The sequence below is a fragment of the Astatotilapia calliptera genome, chromosome 20, assembly GCF_964374335.1.
Source record: "Astatotilapia calliptera chromosome 20, fAstCal68.1, whole genome shotgun sequence".
NCBI lineage: Eukaryota > Metazoa > Chordata > Actinopteri > Cichliformes > Cichlidae > Astatotilapia > Astatotilapia calliptera.
In genome coordinates this window covers 3,849,321-3,866,980 of record NC_137441.1, presented here as the reverse complement: position 1 = coordinate 3,866,980, position 17,660 = coordinate 3,849,321, and the positions used below count along the sequence as shown (strand labels likewise).

Sequence of the window (17,660 nt, the reverse complement as noted above, 5' to 3'; positions counted from 1 at the left end):
ATTTGTGCTTTTCTTTGAAAGAAAATTATACAGCAGTTCATATCAGGCCACCAAAACCATTTATTTACCTCATTCAGCCGAACGACAGATGAGCTCGTGCCACAGCGAGGCGACAACACTTCGACCGTGCATCCGTAATTTACAAGAGTCGCTGTTCCTCCTGCAGTAGCAATCAGACCTGAATCAAACGTGCTCGTCCAAATGAACTATAAACTGTGACTTTTGATGGATTGTGAGCCACACAGTTGCTTTTGTCGACCATGTATGTCAGATACAAAGACAAGGATACCAACTACCCATACCCATCATTTCATTCACTCTGACACACCCGGTGTTTAGTTTGCATGTTCTCCGTGTGCTTGTCCCGGTTTTCCAGCAGAGCGTCGATTTCTCCCATCATAAAAAAACATGCTTGTTAATGCTCCCTTTGTCGACCCACTCCTGCAGGAGCTTCCTGGTTAAACAAATATAACTGATGGTCAGGTGGAGGTGTTTTCCACAGAGTGAGACGCCTGTGAAGCAAATTGCCTCAAATCCCCTTAATAATGAGTAGGGTTTTTCCTTTTTTTTATAGTCGGTAGTTTCACTTTGGAATACCAATGAAGGTCCTTAAAAAAACCAAAAAACACCAATGTTCAGAGTTAAAATATGAAGAAGCTGCTCAGCACTGATTTGTTATATACAGCAACGACTGAATTAAGAAGATGTAAAATGAAAGATGCAAGCAGTATGCAGAAAAACTGCTGGATATTTAAATCTGGAAGATTTCTTGTAAACTGCAGGCTGACACAAACCTTCTTCCCTGTTTCTAACAGAGATATCTGCAGCATTCAGGGGAAGTTTAAAGAGGAGCCACAATATTCAATTAATATGCTATATTCTGATAGATTAACAGGATATACAGTAAATCAGCTGGTTATTTGTGGGCCTGTAAAACAGAAGAAATAGCCATTTATATTTGAACCTACTGACTCAGTGACTTAAAAAGCATCAGTTCTGTCTGCTTTAAACCGTCCTGTCAAATAAAGGCATGAAAAATAATGAAAAAAATGTCTTAAATTCAGTTTAAGTGGATGAAACTTTGCTGGTGTAACAAAAACCAAAACTTTTCTCTTTTTTCAGCCTCGTAAGGCCAGTGCCACCTGCAGCTCGGCAACAGCGGCTGCTTCCAGCGGGCTAGACGACTGGAGTGCTCGGTCACCACGGCAACGTGACTCAGACCCCTCCCACTCTGACCTCACAACTCCCCCATCAACCAACAACAAGCCCCCTTCCCCTGCAGGAGCTGCCCTCATCCTGAGCAAACCCCCCTCCCCCTGCGCCCCAGGTATAACACACACATATGTACCTTGGCTCTAAGTCTGCACACTAAAACGTACCAATCTGCTTTATGAGGACTTAATTGTGTCCACACAGTGTGAGCTAATGTTTTTTCCTGACGTACCTGTATGTATCTCGGCCTGTGCAGGTCCCAGTAATCAGAGTCGTCACCATTTGGAGTACAGAGCCATCATGCAGGAGATGTCACCTACAGCGTTTGGTAAGCGTCACACACACTCATTCACACCTTTGAGGACCTTATTTTTTATACTGTGTGTTCCTGTGACGTGAGTCTGTCACACGGCCCTTTACAGGTCCATTCCACAGAGAGGTTCAGACTCCACGTTCACACATGTAAAACTGTTTGTCATTTCTGAATGGCCCAGACTGCAAAAGCTGCAGTTCCTCTAATGGCCACTTGAGGAAGTTCAATCAGTCAAATCAAATCAAATCAAATCAAATCACTTTTATTGTCACATCACATGTGCAGGCACACTGGCACAGCACATGCGAGTGAAATTCTTGTGTGCGAGCCCCACAAGCAACAGAGATGTGCAAACACAATAACACAAACGAGTTCCCACAGACTTCCATATTAATATGTCTAACTTTACAGAAGAAATAAACATGTTTACAATCTCATACAAAACAAAGTTTTGGCTTCTATGTATAATTTCTTTCTCCATGGCAACAATAATTTTTATATAGAACTTCCTCCCACAATCATTTTGTTAAGGCTCGAAGGTTTGGGTCAACGCTGGTTGTGCTTTGTTAGCTGTCTGCTAGGCTTCACATCCACTAACTGAAGTTTGTGCTGTTGGCACCTCATGAAGCGTATTTACGGAAATTATCTGACAAATAATATTACTTTAGAAAGCTGTCTGATAAAGATGGACATGGCCACCGTGACATCACCCACTGATCTGCATTTTGAAGACTTAACATTAGCATGCTGGTGTTTTGGAGCCATAAGTTGGATTTGGATTGTAGGGTGGAATACTAATTTATCAGCAACTGTAGTCATCAAGTTGTCAGCCATCAGCACAGACCTCCTTACAGTAAGTCATAATATTTGTTTGATAACTTAATTTAAAACTGCTCCAAAAGTACAAACAGTAAAAAAAACCAAAGAAAAAACCACGTCCAGTTCAGATAGCCACTGGCTACAGTTCCCTGTGCCTGACAGTCATGTGTGGCCATGTATCTGTGACTCAGCATTTAAAGCAGGTCATCCACTAATAAGAAAGTCAGGGGTTCATTCCTCAGATCCTCCACTCTGCATGTCAAGTGTCTTTGAGCAAGATACCTTGATGCATGCATCGTAATGTTTAAATAAATCCGCTTCCTCATTTATGAGGCATAGAAAAGTGCTTGTATGAATGTGTGTATGACTGGGTGAATGATGCTTTGTGGTAGAGTAGAAAAGTGCTACTCAAGTAGCCGTCCATTTACCATTTACTCTTAACCATAGCTTCCATTCAAAGGAAGCATGTGCATTTTCTTTGCACATGTGTAGAACAAATCTGGGTCAAATGCTGACACCCAGTTAGCTTAGTAGCATTAGCGTGCTAAGTTCCACCCTCCAGTCTAAATATGGTCACTTCTGGTTAAAAAAAACCCCATCAATGTCGAGGCTTCAGAATGCAGATTGTAGACACCAGTCGGGGGCACATTACAAATGGTGTGGTCCTAGTTTTGCAGAGATGTCCCTCCAAGGTGTAAGTTTCCTCCTGGTCCGTACACTCGTGTAGCTGACAGTCACTTTGTTTACAGTCAGTCCTCAACAGGAAGCAGCTGAGCCGTGTGTGTGTGTGTGTGTGTGTGTGTGTGTGTGTGTGTGTGTGTGTGTGTGTGTGTGTGTGTGTGTGTGTGTGTGTGTGTGTGTGTGTGTGTGTGTGTGTGAGAGGTTATCTGAGGACGTACATGCTGTTGTTGCTATGAAAAAACACACAGTTTTGTTGTTGTTGCTGTATGTGTAACAGTGTTATCACGTTTAACGCACAAAGCTGAATTCTGGAGTGTTTATCAAAGTACAAGATGATATTTAACTCATCAGGATGTCTCTCTGTGTGTCTCATATCAAATTGGCAATTACATGCAGAAACACACTGCATGTAATTGCCAATTTGACCCCATTCAATTACAGATCGTCTCATTTATGGCAAGTTTTTAATGACGGCTTTGGTTATGCTTCAGTCTTATTTTACAGTATAATAATAGCTTAAGCAGGATAAAACGGATATGAACAAAACTGAACTTTGAGGGCGTTGTTTGAAAAAGGGTGGGAAATTGCAGCATTGTTATTTAAAAAGTCACCGTGTTGCAAAATGTTAAAAATTGCAATAATATCGTATCATGAGTGAGGTATTGTTATAATAACTGTGTCATGAGTATCTGAGTCTCCCCTGATCCTGCTTTGACTGTTAGTTAAACTAAAAAGACAACGACACGTTTCTGTCATCGCGGTGAAGTGGCGTCCACTCAGCGCTGCGAAATCTGTACGCCAGCAGTTTAAAACAAGAAGACCGTAAAGTAATATCAGGACCGCTTTGCTGAGTCATTCACTCCATCTACCTAACACACAGTTCAGCTGTTGGTGAGCCGTGATTTCAGATGTTAGTCACCGAGCCTTTGTAAAGTGGAACATACTGCATTCATGGTGCACACTACTTACAAGTGCAACACATTAACCTCATCTCCTGTCATATATGTACGGGCCACTGGTTCCTGTTTCTTTTAGTCGGGTCCCGATAGTTCCCAAAACCATGTTTGTGTCAACATGTATGTAGACACTGTTATTACTTATTTGAAGCGCTTTGGTTAGTGTCATGATGGTTTTTGGAGCCATGAGTGAAACATTTAGATGAGAGGGTGAAGTGTTATCAGCTAACTTGAACTTGCAAGCTGCAATTAAAGGACATAGATTCCTGCTAATTAATGTTATGTAACTGACTAATAACATAATAAAACTCCATTCGCCTAAAGTGAAGCACAGATGTCTTTGATGTTATGTTAGCACAGTTAACCACACCGCAGATGCGATTTTTTTTTATCAGTTAGTTTCATTAAAAATGCTCTCAAAGACACCAGCAACACAAATATGGTGACAGTTCAGTTATTTCAATTGGTGAAAGCAAACTTTAGCATTTAGGAAGGAGCATCTACTTCGCACCTAAAGTGGCCTCGCCCCTAATTCTAAAAGATGCATGAGTTTGGGGCAGAAGAGTTGTCAGACCTGGTGGCTGTGGCTGAGAGGGGGGTCACAGAGTTATCCACCTCCTGTAAGGCTCAGACACACAGGTGAGACAGAGTCCTCAGGCAGATCGTTCAATGAACGATGTCTTTTCAAAAACAAATCTCAGAGAAAGTCACCCTCTCACCTTGTATTGAACTTATGGTAATGTAATCAGTTAGCTTCAACTGGTGCCAATAAGTGCTGTCAAAAGCCAAAGAGGAAGAAAAGTTACAATTTCCTTCCAGAAGCAGTCAAAGTGGCAGAAACTTGAGTGGTTTTGTCTCTGGTTCTTGAATAAAACAAACTCCACCTGATAGCAGAGCAGCTATCAATGGGGAAAGATACACACTGTGCTAATATAAATTAAGTACATAAGAAATCCTGATATCGGGCTTGATTAAACTCGACCTATTCGCCTTTTACTAGAGTTGATCATTAGCTTATTTGTAAGTTCATCACAAGCTTCCAAACATGTGTTAATGAGTTTAAACTAAAGATGGGCAGACCGTGACCCTCCCAGAAGCAGCTCAACTGACAGAAACTTGAGTGGTGTCTTTGTTTGACCATTTTCTCCTCAGCTTTACATGATGAACAATGTAACTGAGAGCAGGGGAGATAAATGAATGCAAGTATTTCCCTGAGTAGTTCAGCTTTAAATATGCTTATTAGCATGTTCTGTTTGTCAAAAGCTTCCTAACACATGTTAATGAGTTTAAACTAGATGGCCAGGCAGCGAGGGACCACTCCTAAAATTAGTTAATCAACACTTGAGAGTCATTGTCATCGTTTGATCAGTTTCTCCTTGAGAGTGTAACCAAGAGCAGAGGAGAGAAAGTTCGGACTCACTGCGCTGAAATAAAACTGCTGCATGTAAATTGGTGAAATTACATGAACAAATTTTGGTGTCTTGTGTTCATTTGAGACTCCGATCAACAGCAGGTTTCACTGACCACATGTTTACTGCCGCATGCTCATCTTTAATTGGTCAGATAAAATTCCCAAGCGATTAGTCATAAAAATAAAGTAAATCTTTGTTTTTGTGTAAAATCTCACTGCCCTCTGCTGTGCTTCTGTGTCACCTCCTCCAGGTTTCCTGACACGCTCACAGCTTTAGGAGCTTCGTTTTCAGTGGTTCAGAACTTGTTTGTTTTTTAAAGTTTAAAGTTTTGACACATCCCGGTGGAGCTAGATGGATAGCGGTGTGCATTATCGTTTGAAAGATATTTGTTTGTGTTTATGGCAAATGCCAGATTAATGCAACCGCAGCAAAAGAAGTCACAACTGCAAAGATAGAAATAACAAAGTGCTCTGTAACAGCAGCACTCAAATCGCCGCAAAGTACAAGCAACACATGCCTGGAATTTGTCCAGCAGAGATGGACCAGATGGTCGTTCTGCAGGCGCGAGACGTCCCGATCGTAGTTGGTCGTATTCGCTTTTCCATCACCTCTCGGGACTTGCTGACTCTCGTTACTGTTGTTGGCTGTTGTTCCTGCAAACTCAGGGAGATATTTAAAACCTCATTACATTTGCTCTGATTATCAGAAAAGAAAAAGACAAAGTTGAAACCCTCTCTGCAGGAGTAGTAGGGGTGGGTTTTTATAATCGATTCATCGATTAAAATCGATTCTGGCTTGGATAACGTAAAATCGATTCATTAAAATCCTGAATCGATTTTTTAATATAAATTTATTTTGTCCGAAATGCCAGAATCTCTGGTGACATCTCACAAAATTTCAAGAACCACCAAACAGTAAATGAGAGCAGGTACAGGGATTCTGCACATAGACTTAAAGACACAGCGCGACCCGCGGATCAGAATCAGTTAGATGTCGCCTTTCTCACAGTCGGGGCTGAAAGTGAAAGCCGACAGCTCGCTGATCCGGGTCCGCGCTTTGTGTTCACGCCCTTTATGCGCTGATTCTAAGGCTGTTAGTTTGATCTCTCTCCAAACAATATTGACCGAACCAGCAGCAAAAGAAGATCCAAACGCTTCACATAAACATCGTCATGAATTCACTCTTTTACTGTTTTGCTTCCATTGCGATGCGCAGCTCTCTCTCTCCCCCCCCCCCCTCTCTCGAACAGTTTCGCTTTCTTCATTATTCGCTTGCTTGTTACGCACAAGTCTACTGTTGCTTACAGTGCTGTCGGCCGCTGTTTTTTTCCCTTTTACATTCTTCCGAAAAGAAAACCTCATTTCTGCTGTTCAATACTGAACAAATTTAAACTTTTTAAAATTATTCAAAATGCAAAATGCTTAGCCGTGTCTCTAATAAAACCGCTGTAACGTCAGAGGTAATGTTCATTAATTAATGGTTTTCTTTCGTTTTTGATGTACTGCAGAATATTTTTATAAAATCCCAGGCCAGGAAAATCACCTTCATGTTTTTCTGTGTTTTATCTTCAGCTACTTTGACACAAAGGCATCTGCTGTGATGCTCACAGCTTGGATAAAGTCTTGCGAGTGTCAGCTTCCTTTTTATAGATACAAAAATATGTAAATGTACTGATCTGAATTATATTTCTGACTGTCAAAATTTCCCAGATTTAAATTGAATCGAATCGAATCGAATTAAATCGAATCGTGGATCGAATCGATTCGGGACCTTGTGAATCGGAATTGAATCGATTCTAGAAATCAGTGACGATACCCAGCCCTAAGGAGTAGTTTTTCTACCAGCATCAAACTACTCAAAGTATAAGCATTATAATCATTTCCTGTAAATCTGTTTAACAACTATCACTCTCCCTGAATTTTCACAATAGACTGCAATACGTTCACCGTTCACAGCTGATAGACAGCCAGACCCCGGCTTGATTAACTGGGAACTATTCAGCTTTTGTCAGAGCTGATAACAAACTGTTTGTGCATCAAAAGCTTCCTGACACGTGATAATTAGCTTAACACCAAAAGATGGATAGACAGAGACTGAGCCCCACTCCCCAAAAATAAAGCAGAAACTCTGACTGGACGAGCTTTGTCTCCATCTGACCAGAAGCTACAGACACACTGTGAGACTAACACAACTTTAAATGAGGGCGAATGACACTTTCACTGTGTTGAGCTCAGTCATTTAGGTAAATAGCATTAAGTTGTTTTTAGTGTCCATATGTAGTCTTCAAACTGATTTCCTCATAAAAAACCACTGCAGGACGTCACATCTGAGGCCAGCGCTCAGCCCCCATCTTATCCTTATAGTAACCGATACCATTCAGGGAATCGTGCTTCATTATTTTAGGCATTTTTGTTAATGTCACTGTTTGTTGCTCTGCATCACCTCCTCCTTTCTGACACTTTCACACCAAACCTGAGGGGATTTTTCATTTCTTTTGTGGCTCAGCAGCCACAGGTCTGTCACTTTAGGCGTTGATTAATTCAGCTGTTTGTTAATTGAGCTTTAATTCAATTTTGACAAACTTATGACGACCCGAGCTTCTTTGACCGTGACCTCATCTGCTTTTTAATTTTTTTATTTTTGAAAGAGCCTCTTGTCTTTTTTGACACGGTGCCCTGCTTTGTCCCTTTGGTTTTGAGGCTTGAACAGACCCGAGCACCCGAAACCTATTCAGGTGTCGTTGTCAATGTCTCTGGCTTTTTATTAACACCGTTCACGCTCAGCGGGTGTTTAAGATATGATTTTTCAAACTTATGATGTAGAGCAGCAGTCCCCAACCTCTTTTGCGCCACGGACCGGCCATTAAGGTGTCACGGATAAATACAACAAAATAAAATGATACGACCAAGACAAAAACGGTGGTATTCTGTAAATATATAATAAACGCGAATTCACTGTGTAAGTGTGTTTATTATTAGCAGCGTCCTCCTGAAATGCACCAACAACATTGAGAGTAACATCCTCCTCTCTGCCCCTTAATGCTCTCTGGTTGCTATGGTAACGCCTAAAAATGTCTTTCAAAATAAGACACAACTACAACACGGGAAAAGACCCAGAGAAACAGAGTTAACAACAAAAACACTGAAAACCATAAATTTCACACCCGAGCCACAACTCTCGCGGCCCAGTACCAAACAACGCATGGACTGGTACCGGTCTGTGGCCCGGGGTTTGGGGACCGCTGATGTAGAGGACAGCCCATAGGCTCACACTGCAGAGACGTTTGGTCAGTTTTCATCGCGTTCCTCCTGCCATGTCACCAAATGACACGATGAGCATTTCAACTTTTACTGAGAACATTTTGACCCCATACCAAGTCTAACATCGTGTATGGCTAAACATGAAAGCTTATTATAACACCTGGGAGAACAGCCACACTGTTAATTTTGCTGGAAATAATTTGGACTGTCTTTAACTCTCAACACTCCCTCTGTCTTTGTTTGCATTGGGACCTGAAGGAGCATCTGCACATGAAAAAGGCAAATGATGTCAGACTTAACGAGCAGATCATGTTGCAGATAATATCTGGGGTGTTCATATTAACTGTCACCATCATAAATTAAACCTTGCGCGCTAAAAGAACCCCAAAGTGCTTCAGACTGCTGTGAGTACTGTCACAAACAAAAAAGTACTGTCCCTCAGCTGGCTTCCTGAAGCTAGCAAATGAAGTAAGGTTTGTTTCAGAGTGTGAGAGTTTTGATCTGAACTGCAGAGGTGGATGTGAGCAGAGCAGGTCTGTGTATTAAAAGTTCTCATATGTTTTGTGTGTTTGTGTTTCAGGCCTGACAGACTGGGAGGACGACGAGATCCTGGCGTCGGTGCTGGCGGTGTCTCAGCAGGAGTACCTGGACAAAATCAAGCACCAGAGCGCCGCCATGCATCGAGAGAGAGAGCCATCACCCGACAGCAGCTGATAACTGGCCCGATACGCACAAAACAAAACAAAAAAACGCGCACACACAACAACAATGACCCTTCAACCCCAGCATCCCAACCCCACCATTACTCTCCTGCCCCTCCCCCACTTCACCTCTGACCCACTGAAGGAGCTCCACCAGGGAAAAAATAAAACATCCAACAATGATGCACTTTTTTTTTTTTTTGGTTCCTCATCGGCTCATATCTCTCTGTTTCCACTCCGTCGACTCTCTTCCCTGCTTCCCATCTCACTTCCTCTTCCTTGCCTCTTTTTTTTTTTTTTCTGTCTTTTCGTTTCCTGGTTACCACTCGGACGGAGCTCGGTCTTAACGCTGACTCGGCGTCAGCTGTAATTTGTACTTTTTGACATTTAAACATCGTTCTGGGCAGCTTTGAATTTTAATCCTCGTGTTTAGGGATGTACTGAAATATTGGCGGGAGATCTGCATCGCCTGCTGCCGACCTTACTGACTGCCGTTTGACGGCGTTCAGCGACGACAGCGGCAGACGTTTGCGCATTTGTTTCACTTCAGTTTCGTCCAGGCTAAATGTATAAAAAGTAGTGATATGAAGAGCTGAAAGACTTTAAGTTTTGATTCAGTGAGTTTTTTGTTGTTTTTATACAATGAAGGTTCCTTTGCATAAATAAAATAAAATAATTAATAAAAAACTTAAATAAAAAACATTGGTATCAGTATCAGCTGTAGGACAAATTGTACTTGTAAACATTGGCCCAGAATTTTGCAATCGGTACATTTCTACTCTTTGAAATCAGGCCGTTAGCTCTGCAGCTAACATCATCATTGGTTTGAATGAAGAACGCTAATCAGAAGTGGGGGGAAAAAATGGCGGCCAGTTGGTTGTTTGTGCGTCAGGGTCCTGGAGGCTAACGCAATTACCTGAAGTCTTACACCACTAACAAGCTATATTTACAGTTAGCTTAATTAAAGAAGGTGTGTTTGTTAGCTTTTTTTTCCCTCCCCACTTATCGTAGCACACGTTATGCTAGTTAGAATTGTTTCTTTGGCCCTTTTGTTACTCATGCTGGTTGCCATTCTGCGTCAGGGAATGACTGCATTTTAAAACTTGATCATGCTAATCAGGATTGGAAATATTTAACAATGTTAAGGTTAAGTTAGCATGCTCGTCCGTGAGCAGGCTATCACTTGAAGTCTTACTGTTTTAAGGCTAGGTCATTAGCAGCGCTGCTAATAAACGGAGTCGCTGTTAGCTTAGCAATCAGTAGCAAAGTAGTAATTTTTCCTTCTGGCAGTTGTTTTGCGTGAAGATTGCTAGTCCCATAATCATTGTGTTTAGGCTAAGTTACCCAAAGTCTTTAGCGAGCAAGCTATCACACAAAAAAGTCTTATTATGTTTTAATGCTAGCTAAGCTTAGCTTGGCTGTAAAAAGCCAAACCAACCCTCCACCGCTACTGGCGGCCATTTTATGTCGACACATTTACTTTCTAAAACAGAAAAAGCGCCCCCAGCTTCACGGCCTGTAACATCCCCCCACAACCCATTCCTCTTTTTGTCTTTCTCCTCTTCCTCCTCTACCTTCATCATCATCATCGGACTTATTTAGCTGCATGTTTAATTGACCACGACCAATATCATCATAGAGAAAAGCGTAAAAAAACCAACAAAAAAAACAGAGAAAAATAGAGAGAATTGTCATACTTATCCTCTTAATGATTGATTACTGTTGTTATTATTAATAATATAAGTTTGTTTTATTTTATTTTCTCGTTTGGGATGAAAAAACTTTTTCTTGGAATAAAAAGAGGAAAATGTTTCTGAAAAAATGTGGTTTCTTTTTTCTTTTCCTTCTCCTTTTCACTAAAGTGTAGCCAAAGGCTACATTCACACTGCAGGCGAAAGCGCATCAAATCTGACTTTTTTGACCCTATGCGACCCATATCCGATCATGGTGTGACAGTGTGAACGGCACAAATCCGATATTTTCAAATCCGATCTGGGTCACTTTCGTATGTGGTACTGAATCCGATACATATCTGATGTTTTAGAAAGCGACTGCTGTTTGAATAGTCATGTCGCATTAAATCCGTCTTTTACGTCACCGACACAAGACAGACACCAATTATCAGCACCGGAGAAGCGCCCGAGAAGACATCGCGAACACTTCCTGGCCATCCAGTGAAACTGTTGGGAAGACAACGTTGGAGAAATGCAAACATTTTCTTTGTACTGTATAATCTGCAGATTCTGACAGAAATCTGCAACTATCCTTTGAAGCACCGCTCCTCTAAAACAGCAATAAGGATAACTATTAGGCCATATGTAAATAACGAAATAACTTTATAACTTAAAGCAAAAACGTAACGTCCGAAACAAGTCTTTATATTAAGGGCCATCAGTCACACAATGCTGTTTGGTCTGGGTCTAAACAGAGCGCGTTGTGTGTGACGTCTTCTTTTGCGCATGCGGGCCGGTTTGAGGGTTCACACTAGAGCGCGTTTGCTGTCACATTGTATTTGTAGTGTGAAGAAGCAGACAAAAAATCAGTTTTGATCAAAAAATCGGAATAGAGCACTAAGACCTGCAGAGTGAACGTAGCCAAAGTGATGGAGGTCATTCTATTATATGTATAAAAACACCAGAACGAGAGACAGGGTAATATACCGAAAGAGTGGAAAGATATCACAAGTTTGAATCCAGATGAGAAGTTGTGGTTTAATGATTCTGCGATGGACCTAAATTTACTCTTTACCCTGTAAAGAAGACACTTTTTGACACAGGACTTGTATATCAACAAAGATGTGGTTTGATGAAGTTCTGGGTTTTTCCAATTGTAGCTGTATTAAGTCGTGTAGGTAGAGGTCACCCTCACTAACTTCTGACACAAACCCGGTCCTTTTGTTCTGGACTGAAATATGACAAGAAGCAGTCAGTTCAGAAAAGAGAAACAACAGTTAACCTTGTCTCACAAACACAAAGTTAAACCAACAAAAAGCCAACACTATATTAGTGTGATTAACTAATGCAGCTTTCTCTCTGACCTCTGTGTTCCTCTCTGATTTACAAATGAAACAATGAGTTCCAGTAAGAATATGAATCATTGATGTTTAAGAGCAGTTGCTTCTGTTTGCTTTTTAGCACCTCAGAAACATGAGAAAGTTGGGGGGTCAGTCAGCATTTTGAGAAATTAACTCGAAATTTTAAGTTATAGATGGCAAAAAATAAAAATCAGTGGCGGAAGCAAGCTGCCATGGACTGGTGTTAGAGCTCGGCCATCATGTAACTACAGTGCTGAGTACTCATCCTCTGATGAGGGCCACAAAGTATTACTAGTGAAACTGAGGTTTGTGAACAAATTCATCAGATCACGACTTGGATGAAATCTTTTTCTGCATTAGCAGTGGAGTAAAATCTGCTTTGTCCTTCTTACAGTCCTGTGATCCATTATGATCCATTTTCACCAGTTAGCCAGAGAATGAGACGGTACTCAAAGAAAGATCAGATATGGAAGAACAGCAAAACTTTTTATTTGAGGCAAAGCTTTCAGTAGCTTTTATTAAATTTGACTGGTGGTTGTAAACATGCATGCTACTGCTTTAAAATTACTAACTTCTCAAAGCTTTCTGTGTTTACTTTTACCCCCCCCCCCCCCCCCCTTTACAGGTAATTGAACCAATAAAAAAACAATAAATCAGCTGTATTTACAGCACTTAGACAAACACACAGCACTTATAATAATAATAATAATAAACTTAATAAGCATAAGAGCATGAGCACTATCAGCAGCAAAGGTGTTTTAAGCTTTTAAAAGAGGCGCAGGCAGCGTTTTTTATTTAAATGTGACAGTTTGTATGTTCCTGTAAACGCCAAATTAATTTGTAAAAAGCCCTGCAGGATGGTTTAAAGTCTAAGAAAGGTTTTAGCTTCGTGCTGGGGGAAAGTTTAAAACTTTTTAAAAATCTGACGTCAGTTAAATGATGGGATTACTTGATTCTGTGGTAAGAAGCTCAGACTGAGCAGCTTCATTAGGTTCAGGGGCAGTCTGCGGTCCTCTCGGACGGATTCTTGGCACTCACTTGTCTTATTTTGACCTTCTCGTAATTATCGCTTTCACCGTTTAAAAATACCGCATTTATAATGAGGCGCGACCCCAGTCAGCAGGTAACAAAACTTCGTCACTTTGACAGAAGCTCAACAAAACGACTCTTTGAGGAACCGCTGGTTTCGGTGTGTGCGCGCGTGCGTGTCCCTGAGGGGAAACCGCCCCGCTCTTTCCCGTCAAGATATCAGCGCGCGCTTCCTCCGATAGTTCGTTGAAACAAATTCTACGAATTCTTCTCGCGGGATTTGAATATTCATGAAGGCGCGACTTGAATGTAGCCGGTTCAAAACATTGAGCACACGGCTCCGCTGATTGACACGGCTGATTGGACAGTGAGGGCGTAGTGGGCGGGGCTGCGTTAGATAGCTTTAAATAAGGAACAAAACACTGTAGTAGAGCAGCGAAGGCGGTCAACAGAGACGGAGCGGGTTACCAGGGTTTTGACTCTTCTGTGAACGTGTTTCCACCGCATTATCCAGGAGTAAATATATTTAAAGGACTTTTTCTTTGACTTTTCTGGGATTTTAAAAGCATAACGCTTTAATCGGTTAAAGACGGAAAATCATCATTAAAAATCTGAAGAGCTATTCCGCCCACAGAAGAATGGACTTTTATTAACTTCAACTAGACGGAACACTTTATAAAATGCTGGATAAGAGAGCCATGGAGTTCGACTTGGAGGAAGAAGTCCGAGGAAAGAACGGTGAGAACTACAAGAAAGGTTATATGTGTGATTAAACATGTCAAATAAGGACGTGTAAACTGGTTTAATTTGCCTCCAAAACGCAGTAGCTGCTTTTGCACGCTGCAGCCAGACTGCATGCAAAAAAACAGCGATTTTAACAGCCCGCTCAGGGGCTGTGAAACGTTTAAAAAACGCTGAAATTTAAAAAGGGAAACCGTTAAAGGTGGCGCCTTTAAAATATTATATATTAAGTCCCGCTGGATTTGTTGGAGTGCATTGATCCGACATTATAAACGATTATTTCGGTTATTTTAGTTTAAGAAACTGGAATATCAGACAGATATCCGAGTTGTAAATTAAAAATAATTGTGCGCAGTGACGTTTTTTGTGTACAACGGTAGAAATCTTAAGGTATTTTGAGTTTCTGTTGTCTTGTTGGGGGATGTACGGTCTGTAAGTGTGAGCCATGCACTGATGTGACCCTTGTGTTTTGGCCCTCAGTGAAGGAGCCCTTCCTCAGTCAGTATCGCTGCGGTCCTCTCCTCGGCAGCGGAGGTTTCGGCTCCGTGTTTTCAGGCCAGAGGCTCTCCGATGGACTACAGGTAAATAATACCCGCCTGTGTTTGTTCATTATAAGAGATGCGCCTTTTCTCCGTTATTATTGCTCGAGAATTCGATTTTTATTTAATATTTTACTCTTTTTTTGTCCATCCAGGTTGCCATTAAGCAAATTGCCGTTGACAGAGTTCAAAAGTGGACCAGACTGGTGAGTGATAATTTATTTTTAAACTAAATGTGTACCAAAACGCACGAGGTGTTTTGAGTGACGCCTGTAAACAAAGCTCAGATTGTTTAGCTCCGCCCTCTGCCGGTGGCTCAGGTGAACTGCAGCTGTGGGCGGTGGTTGGGAAATGTGTAACGTCACGGTTTGGTAAATGACACCTCAGGATTTCCCCACTATCACCACCACCTCTTTATTCATTATTATTCATTGCGAATTCATTTGGGTTTCCCCACCAAGGCAAAAAACACCTGAAGCCACCTGCAGGCGAGGATTCAGGGCACAAAAACACCAGGCTGGAGTTTCTGATTTTAAAACCCAAACGTGTGACTCAGAAAGTCCTGAAAACAGAGTCAGTTAATTTGCATACTAGTATCAGTCACTGTGATTTCCGCTATGACTCATTTAAAAACTAGAAATTAAAAAACAAAAACAAAAATTAGGACATGATCTACTTCTACTACTACAGATTATTTCTTTATAATTTATCAATCTTCCTCTTTCCTCCCCCCAGCCAGATGAGGTCAATCCTGTTCCGATGGAGATTGCTCTGCTGCAGCAGCTGTCAGAGGACGGGGGCCACCCTGGGGTCATCCGCATGCTGGACTGGTTCGAGGTGGAGGGGCGGGGCTTCCTGCTGGTGATGGAGAGGCCGCCGCACTGCCAGGATTTGTTCGACTTCATCACGGAGAGAGGAGCGCTGTCAGAAAGCCTCGCACTCAGGTTTGCGCTCCCGTCCGCCACCTTTGAATGATGCTACTGCGTTCTGCTGAGGTCACTGACATTTTCGCTAACGTCCTGGTTCTTTGTTCTTCCCGATAGGATTTTCCATCAGGTGGTCGAAGCGCTTCGATTCATTCACTCCCGCGGCGTCGTGCACCTGGACATCAAAGACGAGAACATAGTGATAGACACGAGAACGATGGATATCAAGATCATAGACTTCGGGTCGGGGGCGGTGCTTAAGGACACGCCGTACAGAGAGTTTCAAGGTACCCAGTCACTCTACACCCATAGCTTCTTCTCAACCTCCCCCTACAAAACCCCTCTCAGTGCCTCCAAGTTTCACGTTGTAACCCTCCTCGTCTCACTTCCTGCGTCCTTAGGAACTCGGGTCTACAGCCCCCCTGAGTGGATCGCATCGCAGTGCTACGAGGCCGTCCCTCTCACCGTCTGGTCTCTGGGGGTTCTGCTCTTTGACATGGTCTGCGGCGACATTCCCTTTGAGCACGACATGGAGATTTACAGAGCCTGCCCCAGTTTCACCAGGCGGGTGTCAAAAGGTGAGCATCAGGTTCTTCTCAACAGGAGTTTCCTCCTGACTGGGGTTCAGGGTCACATGACCCCCTCCTAAATATGTGGTCCAGTTTTTCACATCCTTTCTCTTTTGTTTTTTCCACCAGGATGCCAGTCTCTGATTCGCTGGTGTCTATCCTTCCAGCCGGAGGATCGTCCCACTCTGGAGGAGATTCTGTCGCATCCCTGGATGAAGGCAGGAAATGACAAAGAGGAAGAGGAGGAGGAAGAGGAGAGGGGAGGCCTGCGTGAGGAGCACGGCTCCCTTCCCTGTCAATCCCTTTGAAGTGTCAGGACTCTGGACTGTTAAGGACTTTAGGATCGTCGATTGGGCGCGTTCCTGATCCGTTTCCTGTTTGTCACATTAAACCTGGCGGCACCTTCGTCTGGAAGTTATTTATCTCAGCTGGTTTGCCTATTTATTGATTATTTATTTTGGCCCAGGGTTTGTTCCAGCTGTTCCGGGACTGAAATTTAAAAGTTCGGACGGACAACCGGCTCCCCCTACAGGATGGAGGTCACATAAGTAATCACAACGGAGCTGCTGCTGTGATGGAAGTTGCTGATCTGCAGCTCTTCTGATAATCTTTCGGGTTGTTTGAATCGACTCTGAGGACGACAAACACTGACTTTATTTATTTTATTATTTTTATTTTATTTTTATGTGCCACAGAAGAAATTCGACACAAACACCTGCTGTTACTTTACACCGTGAAGCTGAGTTTTTTGAGGTGATACTGCTTCACTTTAATCTTAACACTGTTTTCAAAGGAAATTCAGCCTCTTTATTTTAATTTTTTTTTTTTTTTTTTTAAGCTGAAACCTGCAAGCTGTGACTTTTTTCAATCACGCTTCAGGTCACTGAGTCACTCTCAGTTTCAGCTTCGATTTATCAGTAAAATGAAAATTCTGTGTTTTTAATATGGAAAAAAGACTTTTTCATTTTCTGATGTGAAGGTGGGGATTTTTTTTTTTTTTCCCACGTCCTGTTTTTGTTGCGGATGTGCTGCCTCTGTAGATACTTATGTATTCGGTTTTTCTATGGTGAAAAGAAGAGAAAGTGAGTCATCGGGGTCACTTGGTTCAGTTTATTTACATTAAATAGAGAGTTTGGATCAAAAGCAAAACAAAACCGATCCAACGTTTGAATAAAAGATTCATTCATTTCATCATGTTGTTCTATTTTTTTGTCTTTATTTAATAATAATAATAATAATAATAATGGATTGCATTTATATAGCACTTTTCGAGACCCTCAAAGCGCTTTACAATTCCACTATTCAGTCACTCTCACATTCACACACTGGTGGAGGCAGCTACAGTTGTAGCCACAGCTGCCCTGGGGCAGACTGACAGAAGCGAGGCTGCCATATTGCGCCATCGGCCCCCCTGACCATGTGCTCAGAGCGAACCTGCTCTCACCTGTGAAGACAACGCAGTCCTAGA

At 42.1% G+C, this 17,660-nt stretch overlaps 2 protein-coding genes across 3 annotated transcripts in view; both read left to right on the top strand.

The window, feature by feature from the left end:
* The window catches only part of otud5a (OTU deubiquitinase 5a), a 41,607-nt gene extending 30,431 nt beyond the window's left edge, over positions 1-11,176 (top strand). For both annotated transcript variants that reach the window (XM_026153669.2, XM_026153668.2), the window contains exons 7-9: positions 1,123-1,327; positions 1,469-1,540; positions 9,234-11,176. In XM_026153669.2, coding sequence (XP_026009454.1) covers positions 1,123-1,327; positions 1,469-1,540; positions 9,234-9,367 — 411 coding nt within the window. In that variant the 3' untranslated portion in view covers positions 9,368-11,176. The remainder of the gene's footprint in view (positions 1-1,122; positions 1,328-1,468; positions 1,541-9,233) is intronic.
* A 2,671-nt stretch (positions 11,177-13,847) lies between these two features.
* pim2 (Pim-2 proto-oncogene, serine/threonine kinase) lies at positions 13,848-17,383 on the top strand. The gene is made up of 7 exons (XM_026155215.2): positions 13,848-14,155; positions 14,639-14,739; positions 14,853-14,903; positions 15,433-15,641; positions 15,741-15,910; positions 16,025-16,201; positions 16,322-17,383. Exons 1-7 carry the CDS (start codon positions 14,098-14,100, stop codon positions 16,498-16,500), a joined length of 945 nt encoding a protein of 314 aa, XP_026011000.2. The 5' UTR covers positions 13,848-14,097; the 3' UTR covers positions 16,501-17,383.
* Positions 17,384-17,660: the final 277 nt, after the last annotated feature.

Excerpts from the sequence above, each read along its gene's own strand:
- pim2 (XM_026155215.2), top strand. The coding sequence starts at position 14,098 with ATGCTGGATAAGAGAGCCATGGAGTTCGACTTGGAGGAAGAAGTCCGA. Across the intron at positions 14,156-14,638 it reads AGAAGTCCGAGGAAAGAACG|TGAAGGAGCCCTTCCTCAGT; the intron begins GTGAGAACTACA and ends TTTGGCCCTCAG. Across the intron at positions 14,904-15,432 it reads TTCAAAAGTGGACCAGACTG|CCAGATGAGGTCAATCCTGT; the intron begins GTGAGTGATAAT and ends TCCTCCCCCCAG.